General features: G+C 41.2%; 1 protein-coding gene across 3 annotated transcripts in view; it reads right to left on the bottom strand.

Moving 5' to 3' along the window:
- The window catches only part of LOC137369107 (membrane protein FAM174A-like), a 259,893-nt gene that overhangs the window by 196,729 nt on the left and 37,286 nt on the right, over positions 1–25,878 (bottom strand). The window contains exons 3-4 of one of the 3 annotated variants that reach the window (XR_010974873.1): positions 12,304–12,418; positions 7,781–11,276 (exon numbers count right to left, since the gene is read on the bottom strand). The exons of 1 other annotated variant lie outside the window; for it this stretch is intronic. Coding sequence is in view for 1 of the 2 variants with exons in the window: in XM_068029762.1 (XP_067885863.1) it covers positions 12,415–12,418 (4 nt within the window). In the remaining variant the exon portion in view is untranslated. Of the gene's footprint in view, positions 1–7,780; positions 12,419–25,878 lie in introns of those variants that run through there. One more of the 3 variants, XM_068029762.1, reaches the window with a different exon arrangement.

The raw sequence follows: 25,878 nt of genomic DNA, 5'->3' as shown, positions 1-25,878 counted from the left end.
ATTTATCACGAAGTCCGCGGCTTATAACTTTTTGAACAAAAGTTTTAATTGGTTTAAGTGTTCTTGCCAAGTTTGACAGTATATTAGTACATCATTGAGATACACTATACAGTTGGGAACACTGGCTACCACCTGATTCATTAATCTTTGAAAAGTTGCTGGGACATTTTTTAGTCCGAATGGCATTACCTGGCACTGATAAAGACCGTCAGGTGTTACAAAAACTGATATCTCTTTAGCTCGAGGAGTCAAAGGAACTTGCCAGTAATCCTTTAACAAGTCAATCTTGGTAAGAAACTTAGCGCTGCCCACTCTGTCGATACAGTCTTCTAAACGCAGAATTGGGTAGGAGTCTGCCTTCGTTACCGCATTGACTTTTCTATAATCTATACAAAATCGAGTTGACCTGTAGGTACTAGAACTACTGGTGAACTCCAACTACTTTGGTTAGGTTTGATCAAATTGTTTTCTGGCATGTACTGGATCTCTGCTTTCTCTTGGGCCTGTTTGTCTGGACTCAAGTGGTAAAGGTGTTGTTTTAAAGAAACAGTTCCCCCTATATTCACATCATGTGTGGCTAAGGTTGTACATCCCAGTTTATCCCTGCAAACTCCTTTAAACGTTGTGAAAACGTTGGTTAGGTCTTCATGCTGTTTTGCCTCTCCATTCTGTATTCGCTCATCTGACAGTTGGAGGTTCAATCTGAGAATTTCCTAGGCCTGCTTCTGCCTCATCCTCACTATCTTTTTCCTTCTTAACAGTCCAGATTAACTGACGTACTTGTACTGCCTTATCCTCCTCCCTGCGATAATATTGCTTTACATATTGATGTGACACAACCGGTTCTTCTTCCAGCGATCAGGGGTGTCAATCAAGTAATCTACCTTACCCACTCTTTTGGTCAGTCTATATGGGCCGCTGAACCATGCTTTTAATGGTTCTCCCTGTAATGGTAACAACAGTAATACTTCATCCCCTGGTTGAAAATCATGGGCTTTTGCATTCTTCACTGCCCTCTTCACTGCCCATCTTTTCATATTGGTTTGGGTTGCTTTAAGGTGTTCCTGAACTACACCACAAGCTTTTATGAGCATTTCCCAGAACACAGATATAGTCTCGTATCAAAGATTCATTCTTTTGTTCCAAGAATCTGTTTTAGAGGACCTCTTACTTCATGTCCGTAAACGAATTCGAAAGAACTGAAGCCTGGAGACTCATTTGGTGAGTCTCTGGTGGCAAATAAAAGGAAGTTTAGTCCTTTATCCCAGTCATGTGGATATTCATGATAGCATGTTCTAATCATTGTTTTGAGAGTTTGGTGAAATCTCTCTAAAGCTCCCTGTGACTGTGGGTGATATGCTGAAGATTTCAACTGTCTTATCCCCAAATTGCCCATAACTGCTTGAAATACCAGGATGTTGCCTGGTCTGGAGGGCATTAGCTATGAGGAGAGGTTGGAAAGACTCAGATTGTTTTCACTGGAACGATGGAGGTGGAGGGGCGACATGATAGAGGTTTACAAAGCATGAACAGGGTGGATAGTCAGAAGCTTTTTCCCAGGGTGGAAGAGTCAGTTACTAGGGCACATAGGTTTAAGGTGCGAGGGGCAAAGTTTAGAGGGGACGTGCGAGGCAAGCTTTTTACACAGAGGTTGGTGAGTGCCTGGAACTTGCTGCCAGGGGAGGTGGTGGAAGCAGATACGACAGCGACGTTTAAAAGACATCTTGACAAATATATGAATAGGAAGGGAATGGAGGGATATGGGCCCCGGAAGTGCAGAAGGTGTTAGTTTAGGCAGGCATCAAGATCGGCGCAGGCTTGGAGGGCCGAATAGCCTGTTCCTGTGCTGTACTGTTCTTTGTTCTTTTTTGGTGTCAGATTTGGATCCCAACAATCAAGTTTCCAATTGATAAGATCCCAGACTTGACAACAATTAATATGATGCCAAACGCAAGACCCCAATTTAGATATGTTATCCCAGAGACGAGTAATTACTATTATTCCAAATGTGAGCCCTCCAAATTTGTCTGATTCTGATCCCTGACATGAGCCACCAAATTAAATATGATTCAGCTACGAGCCAGGCCCCAATTAAGATATGATTCAAATCCAGAAATCCAATTAATATGTGATTCAAATCTTGAGTGAGCCCCCAAATAATATGTTATTCAAATCCCAGGACGAGCCCCCAATAAATATGTTACGACCAACCGCTCCTGTCAGAGCCGCCATCAAAATATACGATTCTGATTGTGATGGGACCAACAGCACTGTTAATTCAATCCCATTGCTCCACAGATCGCCTAATATATCATTTAAAACATTCCAAATTAAAGAAAGACCCAGCCAAATTGTACCATCTAATAACCCCCCCAAATGAGGCTAACCAAACCAGGTGTCTTTAAATCAACAAATTAACTCTTTAATTAAAAGAACAACATTTTTAAACACTATGAATATTTAAAAATAGAAAAATTAGAGTCCTTGCAAATTTACAGTCCAATGTTGTTCGAAGTCCAGCGAATTTCATCAATTAACAACTTGCAAACACTTTCAACAGAATCAATCTGACTTTTGAGTTTTTTTTTGACGGGTAAAAGATTGTCACACTCTAACTTCCCTTTCCTCAATTTAAATTACCAGAGATCTCGGTCTTGGCTTGATTTTTTAGAATTTCGAGAGATAATAATTAAACAGACAAAAATCCTATTTCCTTCAGTTTAAATGATTGAGAGCTCTTTTGCAGTGCTGACATCACAGCTGTCTGTGTCTTCTGTGTCTGTGTTCAGTTAGGACAAACTGTCTTCAACTGCCAGTTCAAAACTAAATTGTAACAAATGTATCACATCAGGCTCACTCCCAGTGGCTGTTTCCATGGTATCGAGAATGCACCCTTTGAATCGCAGCCTCCAAATGGCTGTTTCTAAGGCAACAAAGTGCACCTTCCTATAACTTCTAAGGTTTGCCGGCTCTTAAAGTAATACTGATCCCTTGCAAGCCTTAAAGGCAAACCGCATACTCCAAAAAAAAACTACAGGACCGTGACACTGCCCAGTTGAAAGTGAAGCAGAGGGAGTCCCTGATTGCTACTATTTAAAGAATGAGGTACTGATGAGGAAATGCAGCTCTCCTCACAGACCTTAGGGCAACGAGTGGACAGTAGTTCACTAGTTACTGATGTCACAGAGAAACCAGGGAGAAATATTAACGAGGGCCCACGAGACTACAGTGGTTGTCCATGCCGGTATACGAAAGACCAAAGGCCGCATTAGACAGCAGTTTGACTGGCCAAAACTCCACAAAGATATGGTAGAGTACTGCAGGAGTTGCCACATGTGCCAGGTTGATGGGAAACCCCAACCTACAGTGAAACCTGCACCCCTAAGTCCTGTACTAGTATATTGTATGTGCGCGTTGTATATCGGTAGGTGCTAACCGTATTGGAGTTTAAGTTTAAATAAATTTCACTTTACTTCTTTAAACCTAAGGAAAACCTGGTGTGCTCATTTCTTTGCCTTATAATTAGAAAGCTGTGAACAAGGATTCACAAAGGGGGAGCTCAAAACACAGTGTGCTTAAAACTAAACCCTGTTACAATAAGACCAGATGAAGATAGTAAAAGACCCCTAGGTACCTTTCTCACCTGGCTGTAACATTATTCTTAGTTAAAGTTATCAAGTCACTCAGGGAAATATTCTGCTTTCCCAAAAACTCTCCTGCAACCGCTAATGAAATTGCCATGGTATAGACTATACCTTACTATACAAGAGACCTGGTTCCTTTTATTTCTTTGTAATTGGTGTTAGATTTAGATCCCAACAATTGAGTTTGCAATTGATATGATCCCAGACGCGAGAGCAATTCATAGGATGTCAGACGCAAGACCCCAATTTGTATGCTATCCCAGAGTCGAGCAATTAACATGATTCCAAACACGAGCCCTCCAAATTAGTCTGATTCTAATCCCAGACACGAGCCACTTAATTAAAATGTGATTCTATTGTGAACGAGCCCCCAATTAATATGTTATGGTATGACCGCTCAGGACAAAGCCCCCAATCAAAATATATGATTTTGATTTTGGTGGGAGCACGCACTGTCAATTCAGTCCTGCCACTCCACAGGTCGCATCATAAATATCTTTAAGCTTTTCAAATCAAAGAAAGCAACAACCGAATTGAAACAATCTAGTAACCCATGAATGAGGTGAATTAAACCAGGTATCTTTAGATAGACAAATTAATTGTTTATTTAAAAAAAAAACCATAATCTTAAACACTACTAAGATAAACCAATGTCTATAGACCTTGTAACTTATTTAAAGAATCTAACTCCTGCATTTGCATACATATACCCAAACTAACGGTAGTTTGGTGTTTAATTAGCTGCCCGAAAAAATAGAAATAACAATAAAGTCTTTGCAGATTACACTTCCTGATGAACAGTCCTCTGATTCAAAGTTCATTTATAGAATTCCAAGGTATGATGAGTCTGAAGATCTTTCCGAAGATGGGAATTCAGCAATTCAGTTCAGCAGTTCGAATATTAAACACTTCTTTTTCAGCGATGAACACAGTAGATCAAGAATTTGTTATTTCTTTAAGAAATTAATCTGGCTTGAAGCTTCTTTAGAATTTTGAGAGAGTATAATAAATAGGGTTTAAATGGAATGAGAGAGAGCGCCTATTTCCTTCATGTGCCAGAACAGTCCGTTAACTGTGTGTCTCTACAAAGCCAGCTTCAAAGTCAAAATGGATACATTTGAAGTCCTGTCCTCCTGCTCTGTATGGTTGTTACCGGGTAACCAGAATGCACTTTGGCTTAGTTGTCCCTGGAGCTTGTTGCCTTAAAGCAGTACTGATCCTTTTACAGCCTTAAAGACGTACCGCAATATTTCCCAAGGAGAAAAAAAATGACATTCTCTCCTTCTCTCTCTCTCCTCCCCTCTCTCTCTCCCCCGCTCTGCTCCCCAAGTCGGTTATGGTTTAAAGGGTCGCCTGACTTTCTCTCTCTTTCGGTGCTCCCTCAGCACTGCTCCACCCCATGCCTCTGGCTGTGTGCTGGCCCGCTTCTTGCTCTCCGCTTGGCCTCTTTCTCCCCCTCTTCCCCGCAGCAGCCATTCCTATTCATTCACTCACTCCCTGAACGGCCCGCAAACACCAGGGGCAGCCGATCCCATAGAGGGAGTGCAGCAAAGGTTCACTACACTGATTCCTGGGATGGTGGGATTGTCCTTTGAGGAGAGTGGGCTTATATTCTCTCGAAGAATGAGAGGTGATCTCATAGAAACTTACAAGATTCTTAAAGGTATAGACAGGGTGGATGCAGAAAGGATGTTTTCCCCTGGTTGTGGGGTCCAGAACCAGGAGACATAATCTCAGAATAAAGGGCAAACAATTTACGAGTGAGATGAGGAGGAAATTCTTCACTCAGAGGGTGGTGATTCTTTGGAATTCTCTGCCCCAGAGGGTGGTGGATACTCAGTTGCTGAGTAAGTTCAAGACAGATTTCAATAGATTTCTAGTTGCTAATGACATCAAGGGATATGGAGATAGTGCGGGAATATGGCGTTGAAGTAGACAATCAGCCATGATCCAGAATGATGGAGCGGGCCCAAAGGGCTGAATGGCCTACTCCTGCTCCTATGTTCCGATCCCAATCTGCCTGCGCCATGAACCGTCAAGCAGTACTCACACTGCTCGGGCAGCCTGCTGTCAGTCACACAGCATTTGCAGGCTAGAAAGAAATCTTTGGCAGGCTGGATTCTGGCTTGCAGGCTGTATGATGGACAACCATGATATACACCAATGAAACTATTAAATGAGAACACCACCACCTGCAAGTTCACCTCCAAACCACACATCATCCATCCTGACTTGGAACTATACCCCGTTCCTTCATTGTCGCTGGGTCAAAATCCTGGAACTCCCTTCCTAACAGCATTGTGGGTGTACCTATCCCACATGGTCTGCAGCAGTTCAAGAAGGCAGCTCACCACCACCTTCTCAAGGGCAATTAGGGATGGGCAATAGATGCTGACATAGCCAACGACACTCACATCCCATGAATGAAAAAAGTATAGCTATTTAAAAAAAGTCATTTTCCTTTAGGTTACTCACAGGTAGAAGACTGGATACCCTTACTAAAATGTCTATTTCTGCTGATAACCCCATTTTCAGATTTTAAAACTGCACCAGGTTACTGGTTTTAAGTACATGAAAAATACTTTTTAATGCAAGGAAAACTTTTACATTCTACCTGACTGTGCTGACTCATGGAAAATTTTCCATTGGTGATTATACAAACAAAGAACAGTACAGCACAGGAACAGGCCATTCGGCCCTCCAAGCCTGCACCGATCTGGATGCCTGCCTAAACTAATACCTTCTGTTCTTCCGAGGACCGTAACCCTCTATTCCCATCCTATTCATGTATTTGTCAAGATGCCTCTTAAACGTTGCTATCGTACCTGCTTCCACCACCTCCCCCGGCAGCAAGTTCCAGGCACTCACCACCATTTGCGTAAAGAACTTGCCTCGCACATCCCCTCTAAACTTTGCCCCTCTCACCTTAAACCTATGTCCCCTAGTAACTGACTCTTCCACCCTGGGAAAAAGCTTCTGACTATCCACTCTGTCCATGCTGCTCATAACTTTGTAAACCTCTATCATGTCGCCCCTCCACCTCCGTCTTTCCAGTGAAAACAATCCGAGTTTATCCAACCTCTCCTCATAGCTAATGCCCTCCAGACAAGGCAACATCCTGGTAAACCTCTTCTATACCCTCTCCAAAGCCTCCACGTCCTTCTGATAGTGTGGCGACCAGAATTGCACGCAATATTCTAAGTGCGGCCTAACTAAAGATCTGTACAGCTGCAGCATGACTTGCCAATTTTTATACTCTATGCCCCGACCGATGAAGGCAAGCATGCCGTATGCCTTCTTGACTACCTTATCCACCTGCGTTGCCACTTTCAGTGACCTGTGGACCTGTACGCCCATTTCTCTCTGCCTGTCAATACTCCTAAGGGTTCTGCCATTTACTGTATACTTCCCACCTGCATTAGATCTTCGAAAATGCATTACCTCACATTTGTCCGGATTAAACTCCATCTGCCATTTCTCCGCCCAAGTCTCCAAAAGATCTATATCCTGCTGTATCCTCGGACAATCCTCATCACTATCCGCAACTCCACCAACCTTTGTGTCGTCCGCAAACTTACTAATCAGACCAGCTACATTTTCCAAGCAAATTAATTTTAGCAGAAACTTGAACTGTAAACTAACACAATTTCAAGCACATTTGTAAACAGAAATTCTACCTCAGTATATTTTAGCAGCTAGTGCTCAGCTTTAAAGATTTTCTTTCAAATTATTGTCGATATAAATTTCATTTACACACCAAAAATATTAAGATATAAAACTTCAAAACCTTGAATTGTGAAGAAAAGGCAAAAACACTGAACAGTCCAACTGAAAAAAATAACCCATCTTTTTTCTTTCCTGTTACACATCGGCATTTTGTTTTTACAACAGAATGAATGGTTGCCCATAATGACTGAAAATTAATTACTTCAATGATAGTAATTTTCCAGTAGTCAACTGTAGATCATCACTTTATAAGCTAGCAGTGATTATGTCACAATCATTCATGCCTCAATGTATTTTCAACAGTTGATGCAGCATCTGCAAAAATCAGGACACACTTGATTTTTAGTAGATACAAAAAAGATATTAATTTAGCACAATAGTATCTGTACACCAAAGCCAGGCAACAAACGTTCATAAATATGATTTATTGACCAGAAGTGTTCAGTTTAGTACATTTCTCCAAATATGCTATTTACAGCAATTTACAGAAACAATGCTTTGTAGGTTGCACAAAACAAAATCTAAATGCACTTTTAATGCCGTGAGAGAAATTCTTTACCAAGATCAATGGTATGACAATCTATTGACAGTGTTAAAATTCATGTAAATGTTACACATCAGATTGGTTAAACAGAATTTGAAGTAATGTTAATCTGCTGCTAACATTTTCATTCATTAATTGTATTCGTACAGCTATAATAATTATGTTCAGTTGTTGTGCTACAAACATTTAAATTGAGAAAATAAACCCTCTGATTTGAATGATGCTGGTACAAAGTATGCTGGTTCAAAGTATTTTTAATGATCAGCTGGCACAGAAAACCTATGAATCGAAGATATGTCATAATTCTTTCAAGTTCTACCTTCATCTTCAACTAGGATAAGCTCAGGTTATGAATCAGAAGAATATATTTGTGCATCTGTGAATCCACATTATGTCTGGACCCTTCCACAACACTATATTTCCCAAAAGAACAGCAATGAAGATGGTATGTTGGGAGGGAGATGGACGGCCTTGCATTTGTATAGCACCTTGCATGACCTCAGGGGATCTCAAAATGCTTTACAACCAATGAAGTACTTTTTGAAGTGTAGTTATTGTTGTAAAGTAGGAAACAAGCCACACAGCAAGCTCCCACATTTGTCCCACATAATTGGTTTTTAGTGATGATGGTTGAGGGATAAATATTGGCCAGGACACCAAATATTCAGGACTCTGGATAGTTGGATATCTTTGTGATACACTCAAGATATCGTCCACATGAATGAAGATAAATTCACAACCTTGCATAAGATAGGCTTTGTTTTTCAATGGGATAGAATCCATTTCCTACCACTGAGCTTATTAAATAGGAGGAGCGTGAACCTTTCAGGCAACCCTAACACCTATACTAACAGTGCATCTATAAAAGGAGAAGGCATTCTAAATAAGTGAAATCTAAACAACAATTCTATTAGGATTGCTCTTTGTGATATATGCATGAAGCTTAGATGAAGTCCAAGATCAAAACAAGTCTTCTAGACAGGCCAAGAGTAAAGATTGCTCCATCACATCAGTGCAGTAGAATGTGGTGAGCAGAGGTTTAATCTCTCCATATCACTCTGAGTAGGAAGGAAAAGTCAGATGATGAGTCATCCCAAGCCAGTATCTTCCTCCTGCCACCTAGCTCAGAATGGTTTCCGTACAGCAATGGGATCAGAGCATGCTCCATTTCATCTAAAAGTGGGTACATGGCCTGGGAGATGGATTCTTGGTTCTCACAAAAAAGGTTAATCAAGGCTACTCAACAGCCAGTCTGTTGAAAGGATGCCTGGTACTGAATGTGTCACGAACTTGAATTATTTTTTCTCCTCGGATTAAAAAAAAGCGGTGTACCTTTAAGGGAAAGAAGATTCTAGAAATCTGGAGACACAGTGCACCACAGCAGCATTTTGGTTACCATGAGCAACAGCAGGAGAGAGAGGTCACATGGTATGATGTGTCCATTTTTGACAGTGTGTAACTGGCAGAAACTGGTTTGAAGCAGTTGTTCTGACAGCTTTTCCAACGAGGCAATCTGGAGAAAGGAGTTGTTCTACTCTCTCTCAAGAAAAATTCTACAAAGCTACAAGCTAAGTTAATTGCCCGAGTAATTCGAAAAGATTTTCATTTTCAACAAATTGCTGTGCTCATTGTGGAAGGAACTGTTAATGCTACTGCAGCCAAACTGTTTGAATTGACCATCAAGAACCGAGTATTTTCATCAAATCCAGATAAAGACTTCAAGTGAACTTTGATTATCTTCACCTTAGAAGACTTCATTCATCGTGAATGTAAAACACAAAAATTTACTTATTTATTTTATTCTCAAGAGACAAGTTTATTTTAAAAACTCTATCGTTGAAAGTGGCCACTGTTCTTTTTGAATGTAAGTGCGTGAATGCGGGAGATAGATTTAATTAAGCAGTTATAAGATCTTTAGACATAGGTTTATCTTAATAGTGTGTAAGATTTAGTTTTTTTTTTAAAACAAATGGTTAATTTGTTGTCTAAAGATACCTGGTTTGGTCTGTTTCATTCTGGGGATGCTAGAGTGTTGATTTGGCTGTTTTTCCGATTTTGGTAATTAACAGTATGTTGCTCCCGCCGCAGTTGTAACAAATGCCTCTCTGAATGTTCAATTGGGATAGATCCTTTATGATCAATTTGGCAATGCAGAAAACAATGCCAAACTCACCGAAAAGGGATGACTAGAATCAATGAGAGGTTTTGCATTATGACTGGCCATGGTTATCTGTACAGAATGATTTTGTATTTGATTCCTGGGTTAAATAGACAGCATAAGCATTCTCAGAGTTAGAAAATGATCTCAGCTTGAGCCTAGGACATAGTCTTTTAAATGAATTTCTAATGAGTATCAGATCCTGCGAAGGGTCCAGTTTACACTCTCATTTGATTAGGAAGTCCAGTTTCCAAATAGCTAATTTTTGAAAAGATGTCTAACACAAATACAGATGTTTAATGAGGCTGTGATGATGGAACAACAATTGGCACATATCCTGGCAACCTAATGAGTCCAAAAGCAAGTATTACTTTTTCTAGGGACAAGGAATCAGAGAATCTTTATGTAATGTGACAGATGAGCTACATGAATAGGTACTAGAAAGCCCCTCTTCTTAGGGCTGAGCCCATTCCATTACAGTTGCACAGAATGTAATTATGCAGGTAATCAGTTGGTTGAATACAATGTCCATTAAACTACTGGGAAATCTTCTGAATTTCTTCTTGAAATGCAGGTCAGGTATGAGGCAGTAAACTTCTTGTTATACACAAAGTGCTAGAAGTAGAAACTTAGTTTCTCCCAATTTGGAGGGATCTGTTCTATTATAGGTGCCATGACTATTCAACAGCACCACCCTGAGCACAGGACTTTGTGCTTAACTGGAACAAGTCCTTTGAACTCTGCAGAAGTTTAGATGATACTTTAGACGTATTGTTTAAATGCCACAAGAATTGGATGCCGCCACTATCCAACGATAGAGAAAAATAGCGTTTGGTAGCTTTGAACTGGAACCCTAATCGGCAAGACTGAGGTTAAAGGTAAAGCAGTAGAATAATCTGTACTGGGAGGCACTTAACAGGTCTACTTATTGTACAGGGTAGGAGAAAGTCAGTACAAGCTCTACAGCTAGATCTAAACTATTGATTCGAAGATCTCACAGCACCAGTAGAATAAGGATACATGGGAAAATGTACTGAATCGCTGAATTTATTTTGAATCCCTCTGAACTTGTGCCAAGCGATTATAGAGTGACTTTCACTTTTAACAACCAGTCTTTCCAAGCTCTTGGTGCATAGGTGAAACAGATTTCACATGTGGCTATGTCATACTTCCAGAAGCAGGAGGATTGGAACTTGTCTTGAAGCTAGAAAATTGCTCATTTAAGAGAAAGTGAAGAAGAGTTAAAGAAAAATTCAAATAGACTCAAACACAACTCTCATTCGTAACCTGAACTGAAGACATCAATGAAATGTGAAGGATGCAAAATGAAGAGTGTGGCTTTTATTTATAAAAGAGTCAAAGCCAAATATGTGTTAGCATTCTATTAAAAAATAGCAGTATTAGTACAAACATAATGTTCCTTCTGATGTTACTTTGAAACATTTTTGAAATAGTGCTATTATTTAGAAATCCTTGTAATTTAGCTTGTAAAGGCCACTATCATTTGCCATAAAACTTCATAAAAGCAAATTATTACAGAAATTTAACTGAAAGACATTGATCAACATTAAATGAACATTCTTTCAAAGTTCCCAAATTCCTATGCTATCCAAAAAAGGAGGAAAAAAAATCAAACAGGAATCTCTCAATTAGTTAGTTTGTAAACACTTGCCTAGTTTCTTCAGATCAGTTTATATTCTGTACAAAGTGTCTGAGAATTTTGAATCTTTATATAATGCAATATATCTACAATATCAATGCTGCAGCAAAATCTTTTTAATTACTGGAAAATGTCAATAGCAAGTATTAGTGCTACAAGCTGCAGTAATTATTTATATTGCCCTGAGGATGCTGAAATCTTACTACCTTTGGGTCCCACATTAGTCACCAATTTATTTTAAAATTCGTTGTTCTAGGATTCTAATTTTAAAAGGGGGCAAAAGTTTGACTCAGAAAATACAGATCTCTGAATTTTTAAGGTAAATTCGAACTCCCATATTGTTTCAGTCCAAACTTATATTAATGTTCATATGTACAAAAAAAATTGGGAGAACTTCATCTTGCTTTTTCAGACTTAAAAAAGACTATTAAAACTAAGAATTATATAAAGAATTAAACATACATTCTCCATTTTAATTTACACCTATAATCAGAAACAAATATTTTATCTTACTAAAAGTGCATTTTTCAAGAAGATAGTAGAGTTACAAAACTACTGTATAGTAACTTACAGTGCATACAGTTGTACACAAATACATAGATTTAGAGCTATGCAGGTAGTTTCTTGATATTGCTCCGTAGTTTTGGTTTTCTTGCAGGATATGCTGTAAGATTCACTGGATTTACCTGTAATAAAAAAAAGATTTTTTTTTTGCCTAACTATTTTAAGAGCAGACGTGAATGAGCACTTTATTATGTAAATACTGCAATGTGTTTGTACAAGTTGATAAGGTCCTACAGGCTGGTTGTTAATGAGAGAATACTTGATTCACATATGATGTACTAAAAGTAAATTTAAGACGGTCACAAAATGGCAACTGTATTTGCCAGTTGAAGACTTCAGTGCTACATCAACATTGTAAATCTAAAAAAAGCCCAATATGTTTTAGATAATTCTAAGAAAAATAGTTGTTGTGTACCTTTATCTGGGTGTCTAGCAGATATTAACAAATAAAAAATTCATTTGAAAAACTTACAAGGTCTGCCAAAGAACATCTACAACAATTTGTGTTGATTTTGTTGTTGAATTTCCACAAGGAAACGTAAATTCTTTATATTATTAGCCTTTAAATGACTTCTCGTTGCCAATATTCAGTTAGTAAAAAGAATTCCAGTTATACAATAATAATGAGAGGCCACAGAACTGTCCGTTAGCTATAGTCTTGAAAAAGCACCTCCTACAGATCTGGAAAATTAGTGCTGAGTCAAGTTAGGGGAGATTTTTTTTTATTTGTTTGTAGGATGTGGGTGTCGCCGGCTAGGCCAGCATTTGTTGCCCATCCCTAATTGCCCTTGAACTGAGTGGCTTGCTAGACCATTTCAGAGGGTAGTTAAGAGTCAACCACTTTGCTGTGAGTCTGGAGTCACATGTAGGCCAGACCAGGTAAAGACAGCAGATTTCCTTCCCTAAAAGACATTAGTGAACCAGATGGGTTTTTTTTTTTTTACAGCAATTGACAATGGTTTCATGGTCATCAGTAGACTAGCTTTTTAATTCCAGATTTATTAATTGAATTCAAATTTCACCATCTGCCATGGTGGGATTCCCCAGAGCATTAGCCTGGGCTCTGGATTACTAGTCCAGTAACATTACCACTACGCAGCTGCCTCCCCTGCATTCTTGTTATTCTTGTTAAATCAGAAGCCCAGCTAACTGAATGACATAATATTTTGAAACATGAAAGATATAAAAAGAGGGGTGTTAGAACAGATACTTCAAAACTCAACAAGCTTGGGCCAGACGATCCCCTTGAACTCGAAGTCTGCGCTGCAGTGAATTATCTGATAAAATGGTACTGTAAATATTAGTAGTTGTTTATTATTGTATGTGTAATTGTTGGTAATGATTGTTATCACTGGATGCAGACTTCCCATGAAAGTCTTTGAACCCTATTATCTTGTGAAATAACAGATTCATCTGCAAAAATTACTATTCCCTAATATTACTTGAAATGGATGTAGGCAGGTAGCTGATGCAGTTCATCATAGTATGAATGAACACATTTTGAAAATAGGAAAAAGTGCTACATCTTAAAGAGTGGACATACAAAGGGATCTTGGTGCACAGATACAACGATCATTAAAAAAGTACCAATCCACGTAAATAAAGCCACAAAATAGGAAAATGGAATCTTTGGTATTATATCTAGAGTCACAGAATACAAAACATAAGGAGACAATGGAGTACTTTTACAAAACCTTGTTTAGGCCATGACTAGATTACTGTGCAAATCTGGGCACCGTGGGTGCAAATTTACAAATGGCAAAAAGAATTAAAGGGTAAACTTTAAAATGTTGTCACAAACCATTGCTGAAGCCTCAAGTTCTTTTGAAGTAGTGTTCAAAAGCATGCAACAGATGAGTATGAAGGGTATATGAAGCAAACAGGACAGTAAGATTAGACTTGGAAGCTCATGGAGAAAACCGTGCAGATGAAGTGGGTCAAATAGTCTGTTTCCATGTTGTGGCATTCTATTAGCCATTATAATTCTGGTCCTGATGAATATAGAAACCACGTGAATTGGCAGTATATGAATAAAAATTCAAACTACAGCTGGTCAGAAGCAACCTGGAAGTTTGGATGAGAATAGCTGGTATTCGGCTCCATATTAAGATTGAAGAAGGAGAAAGTGGATGCTAGGCCCAAATGTAGACTGTCCCTGTAAAAATGCTGATTGTTAGCATGTACGCCCTTGTGGAACTGCACCCCAACTTGATTCACTGATTTTCTTTACACTTTAGGATACAAACAAGTAAAACCTAAAAGAGAATCTTATTTCATATTTTTAAAATGTTTGTGTGCTTACCATTTTAGACATTTTACCAGACTAATAATTTCTACATCGAATAATTTTCTGAACCCATCATATTCACATTTTGAAATCAATAAATTTCTCTACTTTAAGAGGCAGTACACAGGGGAGCAACTTATACAGAGTAGTTGAAGCAAAATGGCACAAATGAATGCACTTTCTTCAAGTGCAGTAGCAAGGCTCCCAGCTCCTCATCAATCTTTTTCCACCTTTGACAAAGTTAGTTGTCACTAGGATATCTCACTCAACAGTCTCAGTTGTGATCACTACAGGGACCTGACAGTTGCTACATATATCATCCTTTGTGATAGGCAGCGGAGAAAAAGCAAAGTCCCAAATGCAACATAAATGCAGAAACGCCAAATATCAGGATGCACAGGCATTCTTGCTCTCACTTTTATGGTCATCACAGAGAAAAACTGATTGTATTGGACAAGTCATCATCACTTGTACAGATCTACATCTCTGGTCTAGTCTAGTCACATGACTGAAATGCTCATCAAATCAATATCTAATTAAATGCATAAAAATGTAACTTCTACATAAGCTTTTCAGTTACAAATCTGATCAGCATTCTGAAAATAATTTAGTATACACAAGTGATATTTAACAAATTATGGCAACAACCCAATAATAGTACAAAAAAGGATATTTCCTGAAAGTTATTACATGCAAGTCACCATACTATTTATTACATATAGGGCTGGATTTTCTTCTCCCGCTGCCAGGAGCGGCGGCAGGTGGCAAAAAATGACGGCCCACGCACCACCATGCCGACGCGAATTTCTTGGGAATCATGAGCTGGTTGGGCAGCTCTCCCAATCACGTGGAGGGGGCGGGCTCTCCAACGCCAACAATGGCGCCATTTTTAAAGAGCTACCCCCTCCCCCCCAAACGTACTGCCGATAAATCTATCGTCCCTTGCCCCCCACCCATAACAATTAAATTAAACATTTGCCCTCCCCCTCCACAAAACACTTACCCTTCCCCCATCAAGACTGATCAAAGTGCAGAGGTATGTCCTTCCCACCCTCCCCTACACTAGTAATACTAGTAATTTGCATTAGAGCCCACTCCCCCCACCATCTTAAGTTCCTCCCTTCCCCACCACTGTGGCGCCTGCTTTCCCTGGAAACTGAAGGCGTGTGCGTGATCGCTGTTAATTTTATTTAAATGTATTCATTTCATTAATTTAAGTATGTTAATCCAGATCCTATCACCCAGCAGTGGGGGGGGGCCACCACAGAGCTGCGTCATCGCCAGGAAAATCAGGCCCTGCACTCCCGGCGGCAGGCTCCGTGGCGGGCCCATGCCGGAGCGATATTGCAGCACCACTGCACCCCCGCCCCCCACTGGCCTTGGAGTCCGACATTAGGAGTTCAGTAAAATGCCAGCCATAGTATGATGCTACATTTTCTTCACTATTAGAATTACTGTTACCAGAGAAGACACTCGCCACAAAAAACCGACACCAACAAAATACCTGGGTTTAAACAGATAAAGACAAGGTTGACAGCCCTCCTTTGCTGCAAAAAAACTAGTTAAAACAAACTAACTCCACTTACCATCAGAATATTTGCCAAACCATGCTGCTTCCATCAGCTATACCTAAAATCAATACCATGCCAATACTCAAATAGTGCCAAAGCCTAGATTACTTCATCAATTTTCAAAGACTAGTTCCACCATGAATTTGTACCAAATGTCAGAAAACATTTCAGACAGAACGAACTACCAAAGAAGACCATCTTGCTGTTTGACAACTGCCCTGCATACCCACACCCAGAGAACATGATAACACGAGATGGGAACATAAAATGTGTCTATCTGCTGAAAAACATGACCTAGAAAATTTGACCCCTTGACCGAGGCATCATATCAACCTTCAAACGTAACCACAGAAGAGAATCGATCAAGAGAATGGTGAACAGTAGAGACGGCCTGACAACTAGCCTGAAGAAACTCAATGTGAAAGAGGGAATCTACGTATGTGGCGATGCCTGGTAAGAAGTGATAATCGATTGCATCAAAAAGTCCTGGAAACATGCCCTGGGTGCTGCATTGGAGACAGAAAGTAACAGTGACAATAAGGAGGATTTCAAAGGCTTCACTGAAAAAAATTATATGGAAGCAAGAATCACTCTGAACAACACTAGGTCTGTACTTGGTGCCGAAAGAGATACCGATGCCATGAATGCAGGGGAGGTGGTGGCATAGTGGTATTGTCACTGGACTAGTAACCCATAGACCCAGGATATTGCTCTCGGGACATGGGTTCAAATCCCGCCACAGCAGAAGGTGGAATTTGAATTCAATTAGTAAATCTGGAATTAAAAAGCTAGTCGAATGATGGCCACGAAACCATTGTCGATTGTTGTAAAAACACATCAGGCTCACTAATGTCCTTTAGGGAAGGAAATCTGCTGTCCTTACCTGGTCTGGCCTACATGTGACTCCAGACCCATAGCAATGTGGTTGACTCTTAAATGGTCTAGCAAGTCACTCAGTTGTATCTAACCATTATGACGTCGATAAAAAGGAATGAAACCGGACGGACCACCGGCATTGACCTAGGTGCCGGAAACGACAAGAGCAAACCCAGCCCTGTCGACCCTGCAAAATTCTCCTTACTAACATCTGGGGGCTTGTGTCAAAGTTGGGAGAGCTGTCCCATAGATTAGTCAAGCAACAGCCTGACGCAGTCATACTCACGGAATCATACCTTATAGACAATGTCCCAGACTCTGCATCACCATCCCCGGGTATGTCCTGTCCCACAGGCTGGACAGACCCACCAGAGGTAGTGGCATAGTGGTATACAGTAGGGAGGGAGTTGCCCTGGGAGTCCTCAACATCGACTCTGGACCCCATGAAGTCTCATGGCATCAGGTCAAACATGGACAAGGAAACTTCCTGCTGATTACCACCTACCACTCTCCCTCAGCTGATGAGTCAGCACTCCTCCATGTTGAACAGCACTTGGAGGAAGCACGGAGGGTGGCGAGGGCACAGAATGTACTCTGGGTGGGGGACTTCAATGTCCATCACCAAGAATGGCTTGGTAGCACCACTACTGACCGAGCCCTAAAGGATATATCTGCCAGACTGAGTATGCGGCAGGTGGTGAGGGAACCAACAAGAGGGGAAAACATACATGACCTCGTCCTCACCGATCTGTCTGCCACAGATCCATCTGTCAATATTGGTAGGAGTGACCACCGCACAGTCCTTGTGGAGACAAAGTCCCACCTTCACACTGAGGATACCCTCCATCGTGTTGTGTGGCACTACCACCATGCTAAATGGAATAGGTTTCGAACAGATCTAGCAATGCAAATCTGGGCATCCATGAGGCGCTGTGGGCCATCAGCAGCAGCAGAATTGTACTCAACCACAATCTGTAACCTCATGGCCTGTCATATCCCCCACTCTACCATTACCATCAAGCCAGGAGACCATCCCTGGTTCAAAGAAGAGTGCAGGAGGGCATGCCAGGAGCAGCACCAGGCATACCTCAAAATGAAGTGTCAACCTGGTGAAGCTACAATACAGGACTATCTGCATGCCAAACTGCGGAAGCAGCATGCAATAGACAGAGCTAAGTGATCCCATAACCAACAGATCAGATCTATGCTCTGCAGTCCTGCCACATCCAGTTGTGAATGGTGGTGGACAATTAAACAACTAACTGGAGGAGGTGGCTCCACAAATATCCCCATCCCCAATGATGGGGGGAGCCCAGCACATCCGTGCGAAAGATAAGGCTGCAGCATTTGCAACAATCTTCAGCCAGAAGTGCCGAGTTGATGATCCATCTTGGCCCCCTCCTGACATCCTCAGCATCACAGATGCCAGACTTCAACCAATTCGATTCACTCTGCGTGGTATCAAGAAATGACTGAAGGCATTGGATACTGCAAAAGCTATGGGCCCTGACAATATTCCGGCAATAGTACTGAAGACCTGTGCTCCAGAACTTGCCCTGCCCCTAGCCAAGCTGTTCCAGTACAGCTACAACACTGGCATCTAGCCTGCAATGTGGAAAATTGCCCAGGTATGTCCTGTACACAAGAAGCAGGAAAAGTCCAATCCGGCCAACTACCGCCCCATCAGTCTACTCTCAATCATCAGTAAAGTGATGGAAGATGTCACTGCCAGTGCCATCAAGCGGCACTTGCTTAGCAATAACCTGCTCAGTGACGCTCAGTTTAGGTTCCGCCAGGGCCACTCAGCTCCTGACCTCATTACAAACATGGACAAAAGAGCTGAACTCCAGAGGTGAGGTGAGAGTGACTGCCCTTGACATCAAGGCAGAATTTGACCGAGTATGGCATCAAGGAGCCCCAGCAAAACTGAGGTCAATGGGAATCGGGGGAAAACCCTCTGCTGGTTGGAGTCATATACCTAGTGCAAAGGAAGATGGTTGTGGTTGTTGGAGGTCAATCATCTGAGCTCCAGGACATCACTGCAGGTGTTCCTCACGGTAGTGTCCTCGGCCCAACCATTTTCAGCTGCTTCATCAATGACCTTTCTTCAATCATAAGGTCAGAAGTGGGGATGTTTGCTGATGATTGCACAATGTTCAGCACCATTCGTGACTCCTCAGATACTGAAGCAGTCAGTGTAGAAATGCAGCCTGACCTGGACAATATCCAGGCTTGGGCTGATAAGTGGCAAGTAACATTCGTGCCACACAAGTGCCAGGCAATGACCATCTCCAACAAGAGAGAATCTAACCATCTCCCCTTGACATTCAACGGCATTACCATCGCCGAATCCCCCACTATCAACATCCTAGGTGCTACCATGGACAAGAAACTGAACTGGAGTAGCCATATAAATACCGTGGCTCCAAGAGCAGGTCAGAGGCTAGGAATCCTGAGGCGAGTAACTCACCTCCTGACTCCCTAAAGCCTGTCCACCATCTACAAGGCACAAGTCAGGAGTGTGATGGAATACTCTCCACTTGCCTGGATGTGTGCAGCTCCAACAACACTCAAGAAGCTTGACACAATCCAGAACAAAGCAGCCCGCTTGATTGGTACCCCATCTACAAACATTCACTCCCTCCAACACCGACGCACAGTGGCAGCAGTGAGTACCATCTGCAAGATGCACTGCAGCAACGCACCAAGGCTCCTTAGACAGCACCTTCCAAACCCTCAACCTCTACCAACGAGAAGGACAAGGGCAGCAAATGCACGGGAACACCACCACCTGCAAGTTTCCCTCCAAGTCACACACCATCCTGACTTGGAACTATATCCCGTTCCTTCACTGTCACTGGGTCAATATCCTGGAACTCCCCTTCCTAACAGCACTGTAGGTGTACCTCCCCCACATGGACTGCAGCGGTTCAAGAAGGCAGCTCACCACCACCTTCTCAAGGGCAATTAGGGATGGGCAATAAATGCTGTCCTGGCCAGCAATGCCCATGTCCCTGAATGAATTTTAAAAAAAGCATGGCTGAATATCGATGACCAAGGAGCTACCAATGAGACAATGACAAATGATGAAATATTGGCCAGAATAACAGATCCAAACCCTCAAAACATTCAGCGAGCTGAAGATGATGATAATGACGGACGCGGAGACTGAGCTACTGCCATCATCCCATACAATCATCCACTACCTAGAAGATAGTGGGAAGCCAATGAAAAATCAACTGCTTGAAGTGTGACACAACTTCAGAACATTCTACATCTAGCAAAGGCAGGATTGAGGAGTAAATGTGAACAGTTAAAATTACTGAATGAACTATGATTGTCAATTGTGCACTCTCAAAAATATTTTTCTGTAATCCATATAAGAACTGACCCTCTGTGCATTTAAATAGTTCAACTGTACATGTATTTTCACATTTTTGTTACCAGATATTACGACCGACCGCTCCAGTCAAAGCCCCCAATCAAAATATACAATTCTGATTGTAGTGGGAGAAACGCATTGTTAATTCAATCCCGTCGTGCCACAGATCGCCTAACATATCATTTAAAACTTTCCAAATTAAAGACCCAGCCAAATTATACCATCTATTCCCCCCTGAATGAGGCTAACCAAACCAGGTATCTTTAAAATCAACAAATTCATTTAATTAGAAGAACTAAGTTATTAAACACTCCTTCTTCTTTGGCCTCCTTATCTCGAGAGACAATGGATAAGCGCCTGGAGGTGGTCAGTGGTTTGTGAAGCAGCGCCTGGAGTGGCTATAAAGGCCAATTCTAGAGTGACAGGCTCTTCCACAGGTGCTGCAGAGAAATGTGTTTGTCGGGGCTGTTACACAGTTGGTTCTCCCCTTGCGCCTCTGTATTTTTTCCTGCCAACTACCAAGTTTCTTCGACTCGCCACACTTTAGCCCCGCCTTTATGGCTGCCCGCCAGCATTAAACACTATGACGATATAAACAACATCTAAAATAGAAACAAATTAGAGTCCTTGCAAATTTACAGTACAATGTTGCTTGAAGTCCTCACAGAATGTTGCTTAAATGCTCACAGCCGTCCGAGAAAAGGTTCTTCCTCGGTAGAACAGTCCACAGTCTAATTCCTGCAGTACGTGATGCTTTCCTTCTCAAGCGAATTTCAACAATTAACAACTTGCAAACACATTCGATAGAATCAATCTGACTTTAGAGTTTTTGAGGGGTAAAAGATTGTCACAGTCTAACTTCCCTTCCTTCAGTTTAAATTACCAGAGATCTCTGTTTTGGCTTGATTTTTTTTTAGAATTTTGAGAGATAATAATTAAACAGACTAAATTTCTCTTCCTTCAGTTTAAATGGTTGAGAGCTCTTTTTTCAGGTGCTAACAGCAGCTGTCTGTCCTCTGTCTGTGTTCTGTTAGAACAAATGGTCTTCAACTAAAAAGCCAGTTCAAAATTGAATTGTAACAAATGTATTTCTTAATACTCACTCCCAGTGGCTGTATCTATGGTAACGAGAATGCACCCTTTGAATGGCAGTCTCCAAATGGCTGTTTCTAAGGCAACGAAAATGCACCTTCCTATAACTCCTGAGGCTTGCTGGTTCTTAAAGCAATACTGATCCTCTGCAAGATTTAAAGGCAAACCGCATATTCCCGGAAAGAAAAACTACAGGACCATGACACCAGATGAAATGAAATTTAATTTATTTGAATTGATTGTCTTAATTTTCTTACCGGAAGTCTTACCGGAAATCAGATCAGTTTTTTTTCTGTTTGAGGCCGTTTTAATCAGTTTATCTGTAGTTCTGCATTGTTCTGGCTACTGGCTTGGTGCTTTTGAAAGGACCTCGTCATCTAATCTGGGTTTACCTTTTACACGGTCTCGAGACATGGTCCCCTTGGGATGTGTTATAGCAGGGCCCCAGTGTACTGTACACAGTTCTGGTTTCCATATTACAAAAGGATATAGAATCACTGGAGAAAGTGATATGAAGGATGATACCAGAACGGAGAAGGTACAACTATCAGGAAAGACTGAACAGCTGGGACTCATTTTTCTAGAATAGATAAATCCAAGCAGTGACGTGAAAGAGGTCTTTAAAATCACTGAGGGGTTCAATAGGGTAGACAGAGATGAGGTTTCCACTTGCGGGCAAGTCCAAAATTAGGGTCTATAACTCTAGTTACGAATAAAGGAGAAACTTTTTTACTTAAGAGAATGGTAAGAATGTGAAACTCACTACCACAATGAGTAGTTGAGGCGAATAGCATAGATGCAGAAGTAGATAAGTACATAAGGAAGAAAAGAATGATATGTTGATTGGGTGATGTGAAGCAAGTAGAGTAGGAGGAGGCTTGCGTGGAGCAAACCCTAAATGGCTTGGTTGGTCCTTTGAGTAGACTGTACAAAAATGCATACAATCTTCATGTTAAACTAATACTGCACTGTAACAAAAGACTCTTCTATTTCAATATACGTTTGTAATGTTTGGTTCCTTGAAACTAAATGTGAGGGGAAAAAAAGGGTAGAAATTTTAAAACCCATGAAATTTGCAACTTGGTACTTCCACTGACTGGGGAAAATCCAATTAGTGTAATAAATACAAAGGATATTAAGTCATATTGTGCGTCACTGATGACTGCTCCCAGCAGAAGTAAGCTTTCATATTCTTCTGAAAGAGGCTGTGCAAAGTGCAAACTACACATCTATGTGGTAATTAATGTTGTAGAAAGCATATTATCACCATCACAGCAAATATGCAGCACTCAATTTGCAAGCTTTTTTGCAGAAATTAGAAGTAATCCTTGTAGCAACACCTAATGTTTTAATGGTGAGGTATTATTAATTGAACAACATTTTCCACATTGGTACCACTGTGCATGTTAATTTAATTTACTAGTTATGTACCATGCAGGCCAGTAGCAGGGCTCTCAGCTTCTGATCATTACTTTTCCAAAATGTTCCTGCAGTGTCTTATTGTGTACAATTAAAAACTAAGCACAATCTAAAATGTTTAACGACATTACAACTGTGGTGTTATTTTGTTAAACACAAAATACTGCCCATTTCACAGCTTGTTAATTCACAATATATGCTGAACAACCAACATTATTCTAGGCACAAAAACAAGAAATGCTGGATTCACTCAGCAGGTCTGGCAGCATCTGTGGAAAGAGAAGCAGAGTTAACGTTTCGGGTCAGTGACCCTTCTTCGGAACCCGAATTCCCAGATTTCCAGCATCCGCAGTATTTTGCTTTTATTATTCTAGGCACTATTGGAGTGATCTGCTCCACTGACATTGGAGAGGTTTTTTTGTTCCAACCATGAGGGCACAGTTTAGCCCCATGGGGAACAAACAATAAGCAAGGTGTTTGAAGCACTTACCTTTTGTTTGGATATACATAATAGTTTTAACAAATACTATTTTATCATTTTTAAGCCCATAAATTGAGTACTAGTTAGATGGCACTGATAGTTTATTAGTTTTCAGCATTACCGTGAACTTGGCTCAGTTGCTAGCGCACACAGCTGAGTCAGAAGGCTGTGAGCTCAAGCCTCATTATGAACTTGCAAAGATAAAACCTATGTCCTAACCTACACCAAATTCCACTTATCCATAATCCCTGTGCACACTCGCGTATATTTACTCAAGGTCTAGCAATTTTAAATTCTCATCCTCCAAGGCTTCACTCGTTTATATCTCTGCAACCTCCTCAAACCCTCCAAGAGTTCTGCATTCTTCCAACTCTGGTCTTTAATGATTCCCATTCGCTTTGCCCCCTTGGCAGCCATGTCTTCAGCTATTTAGGGTCCAAGCTCTAGAATTACTCCTTTGTCTCTCCTCCTTTATGATCCTCCTTAAAATCTACCTCTCTGACCAAGCTTTTAATTATCCATCCAAATAACTCCTCCTTTAGCTTGGTATCAATGTTACACTCCTGTGAAGCACCTTGAGAAATTCCTATATTAAAAGGCTGCTGTATAAATGTAAGCTATTGTTAACTGTTAACACATTTCACCTTGCAGCCAGAATTCTAAGTGTGCTCAAGAAAGATGATATAGAAAACTGTTAATCCATTCAAACAAAAAACCTGTACTTGTACAGCCAGTTCCACATGGGTTTATTTTTTGAAACCACAGATCTCTACGTGTCCTTAGTGCAAGTAATAAATCTCTTTTAAGGGCCTTCTCCTACCTGGTAAACTAGCACCCTATAATGACATACTGAAAATGGTGGAACCAGTTGATTCAACATCTGGAACTGAAGCATGTGTACAGATCAGTCTAGATGTTTTTTTAGTTCTGTACTTATGATATTTTTTCTAACAACGCAGTAGGTGCCATAATGCAGCAAGAGCTTAACTGCTGAATTATGCAAGATCGATTTTCAATACCTGGAAACCCACTGACAAAGAAATGGTTGGGTAGAAAAAAAGTGAACATAAGCAACAATTTATGGCGTTCAACTTAACAATCAACATTTCAGAATGAAATACAGTGCGGTTATCTTTTCATTTAGTATTAAACAGTCAATCGACTTGTACATAAACTTGATGAATACTGGAAAATATCCAGAGCAGTATAAGTGACTCCTTTCTAAGTTGCAGTTCATTCCTGAGTCAGTCGATAATATAGACCATTGTACACGGTGGATTATACAATTATGTTTATTTGTCAATTTGGGACTTGAAATAAATTGCAGCAATTCTTCTGGAAGGTTACAGGCTATATCACAGCCTTTTCCTGATCTCCAACTCTTCAACAGTTACTTCAATCTTAGTTGTAACTATTTCAGCATTTTCTCTGCTCCATTTTCCTCTTTTATATTTAGTGGTGATACTCATTGTTCTTGCCATCTGCCTAGCAAGGATTTAAAACTACACTGGTCAGCTGTCTAATTCCCCCATATACTTTCAGTTTTGTTCTGAATTTGATCCAGGCATGCTTTCAAAGCAGCAATAACATAGGAATCATATGTGATCCTACATTGCATGTTACACTGTGCTAATTAGAAGTAATCCCATAAAAGGGGCATCATATTGTTCTAGGGACTATAATCATGGACCAAAGGATTTTTTTTCAAAAAAAAAGTAAGGAGAAATATAGGCCTCAATTTTGCAGTCAGTGGTGAAGGAACAGTGCTCGCCGTTCACCTCATTGACAACTGCCCACAAAAATTTGACTGACTTCAAGAAAGGAGACTTGCTGTCATCAGATGACTTCTCTAGTGTGGCACCCTCTGCAGGGGATCTGTGGCATACTTGAGCAAGCCAAGAAACAGCAAAGCTCTTCAAACAGATTGAAGAATCTTCACTGAGACACAGGTCTGGATTTTACCTTAGGTGGCTGGGAATTCGCCACCGACGTAAAAGGTGGTGGCGAACCCGCTTCCGCCTATCCCAGGGATCTGTCCCATATTTTACAGGTCCCCAGGCTTTATCTGTCCTGAGGTGGGACTTCCACCCGCTTGAGGGAGGAAGTCCTGCCTCATTGAGCTGCCGGCCAATCAGCGGTGCCCGCTGCTGGGACTGCAGCCCAGCCGACCAGATGGGGCCATGAGTAAAGGTAAATTGGGCATGCCTCACCAGAGAGATCGGTCTTTCCCTGGTGAGGCTGGGTGGTCATTTGGCGGGAGGGGGGCGTCTTTGATCCCGGGGGTGGGTTGGGAGGCAGGGGTAGCCCTCAATCAGGCACCCTGTGCTCGACTGCCATGGCCTCCCCCCCCCCCCCCCAAGCACTCGACTGCCATGGCACCCCCCCCCCAGCACGTGGAAAGACCGGCAGCTATCACTGGGCGGCCTTCATGTCCCCAGCACGCCCGCTTGCCATGGGTAAAATAAGGCCCGACT

This window comes from Heterodontus francisci, chromosome 4 (genome assembly GCF_036365525.1).
Source record: "Heterodontus francisci isolate sHetFra1 chromosome 4, sHetFra1.hap1, whole genome shotgun sequence".
Taxonomy (NCBI): Eukaryota; Metazoa; Chordata; class Chondrichthyes; order Heterodontiformes; family Heterodontidae; genus Heterodontus; species Heterodontus francisci.
This window is presented reverse-complemented; position numbering and strand designations above follow the sequence as displayed.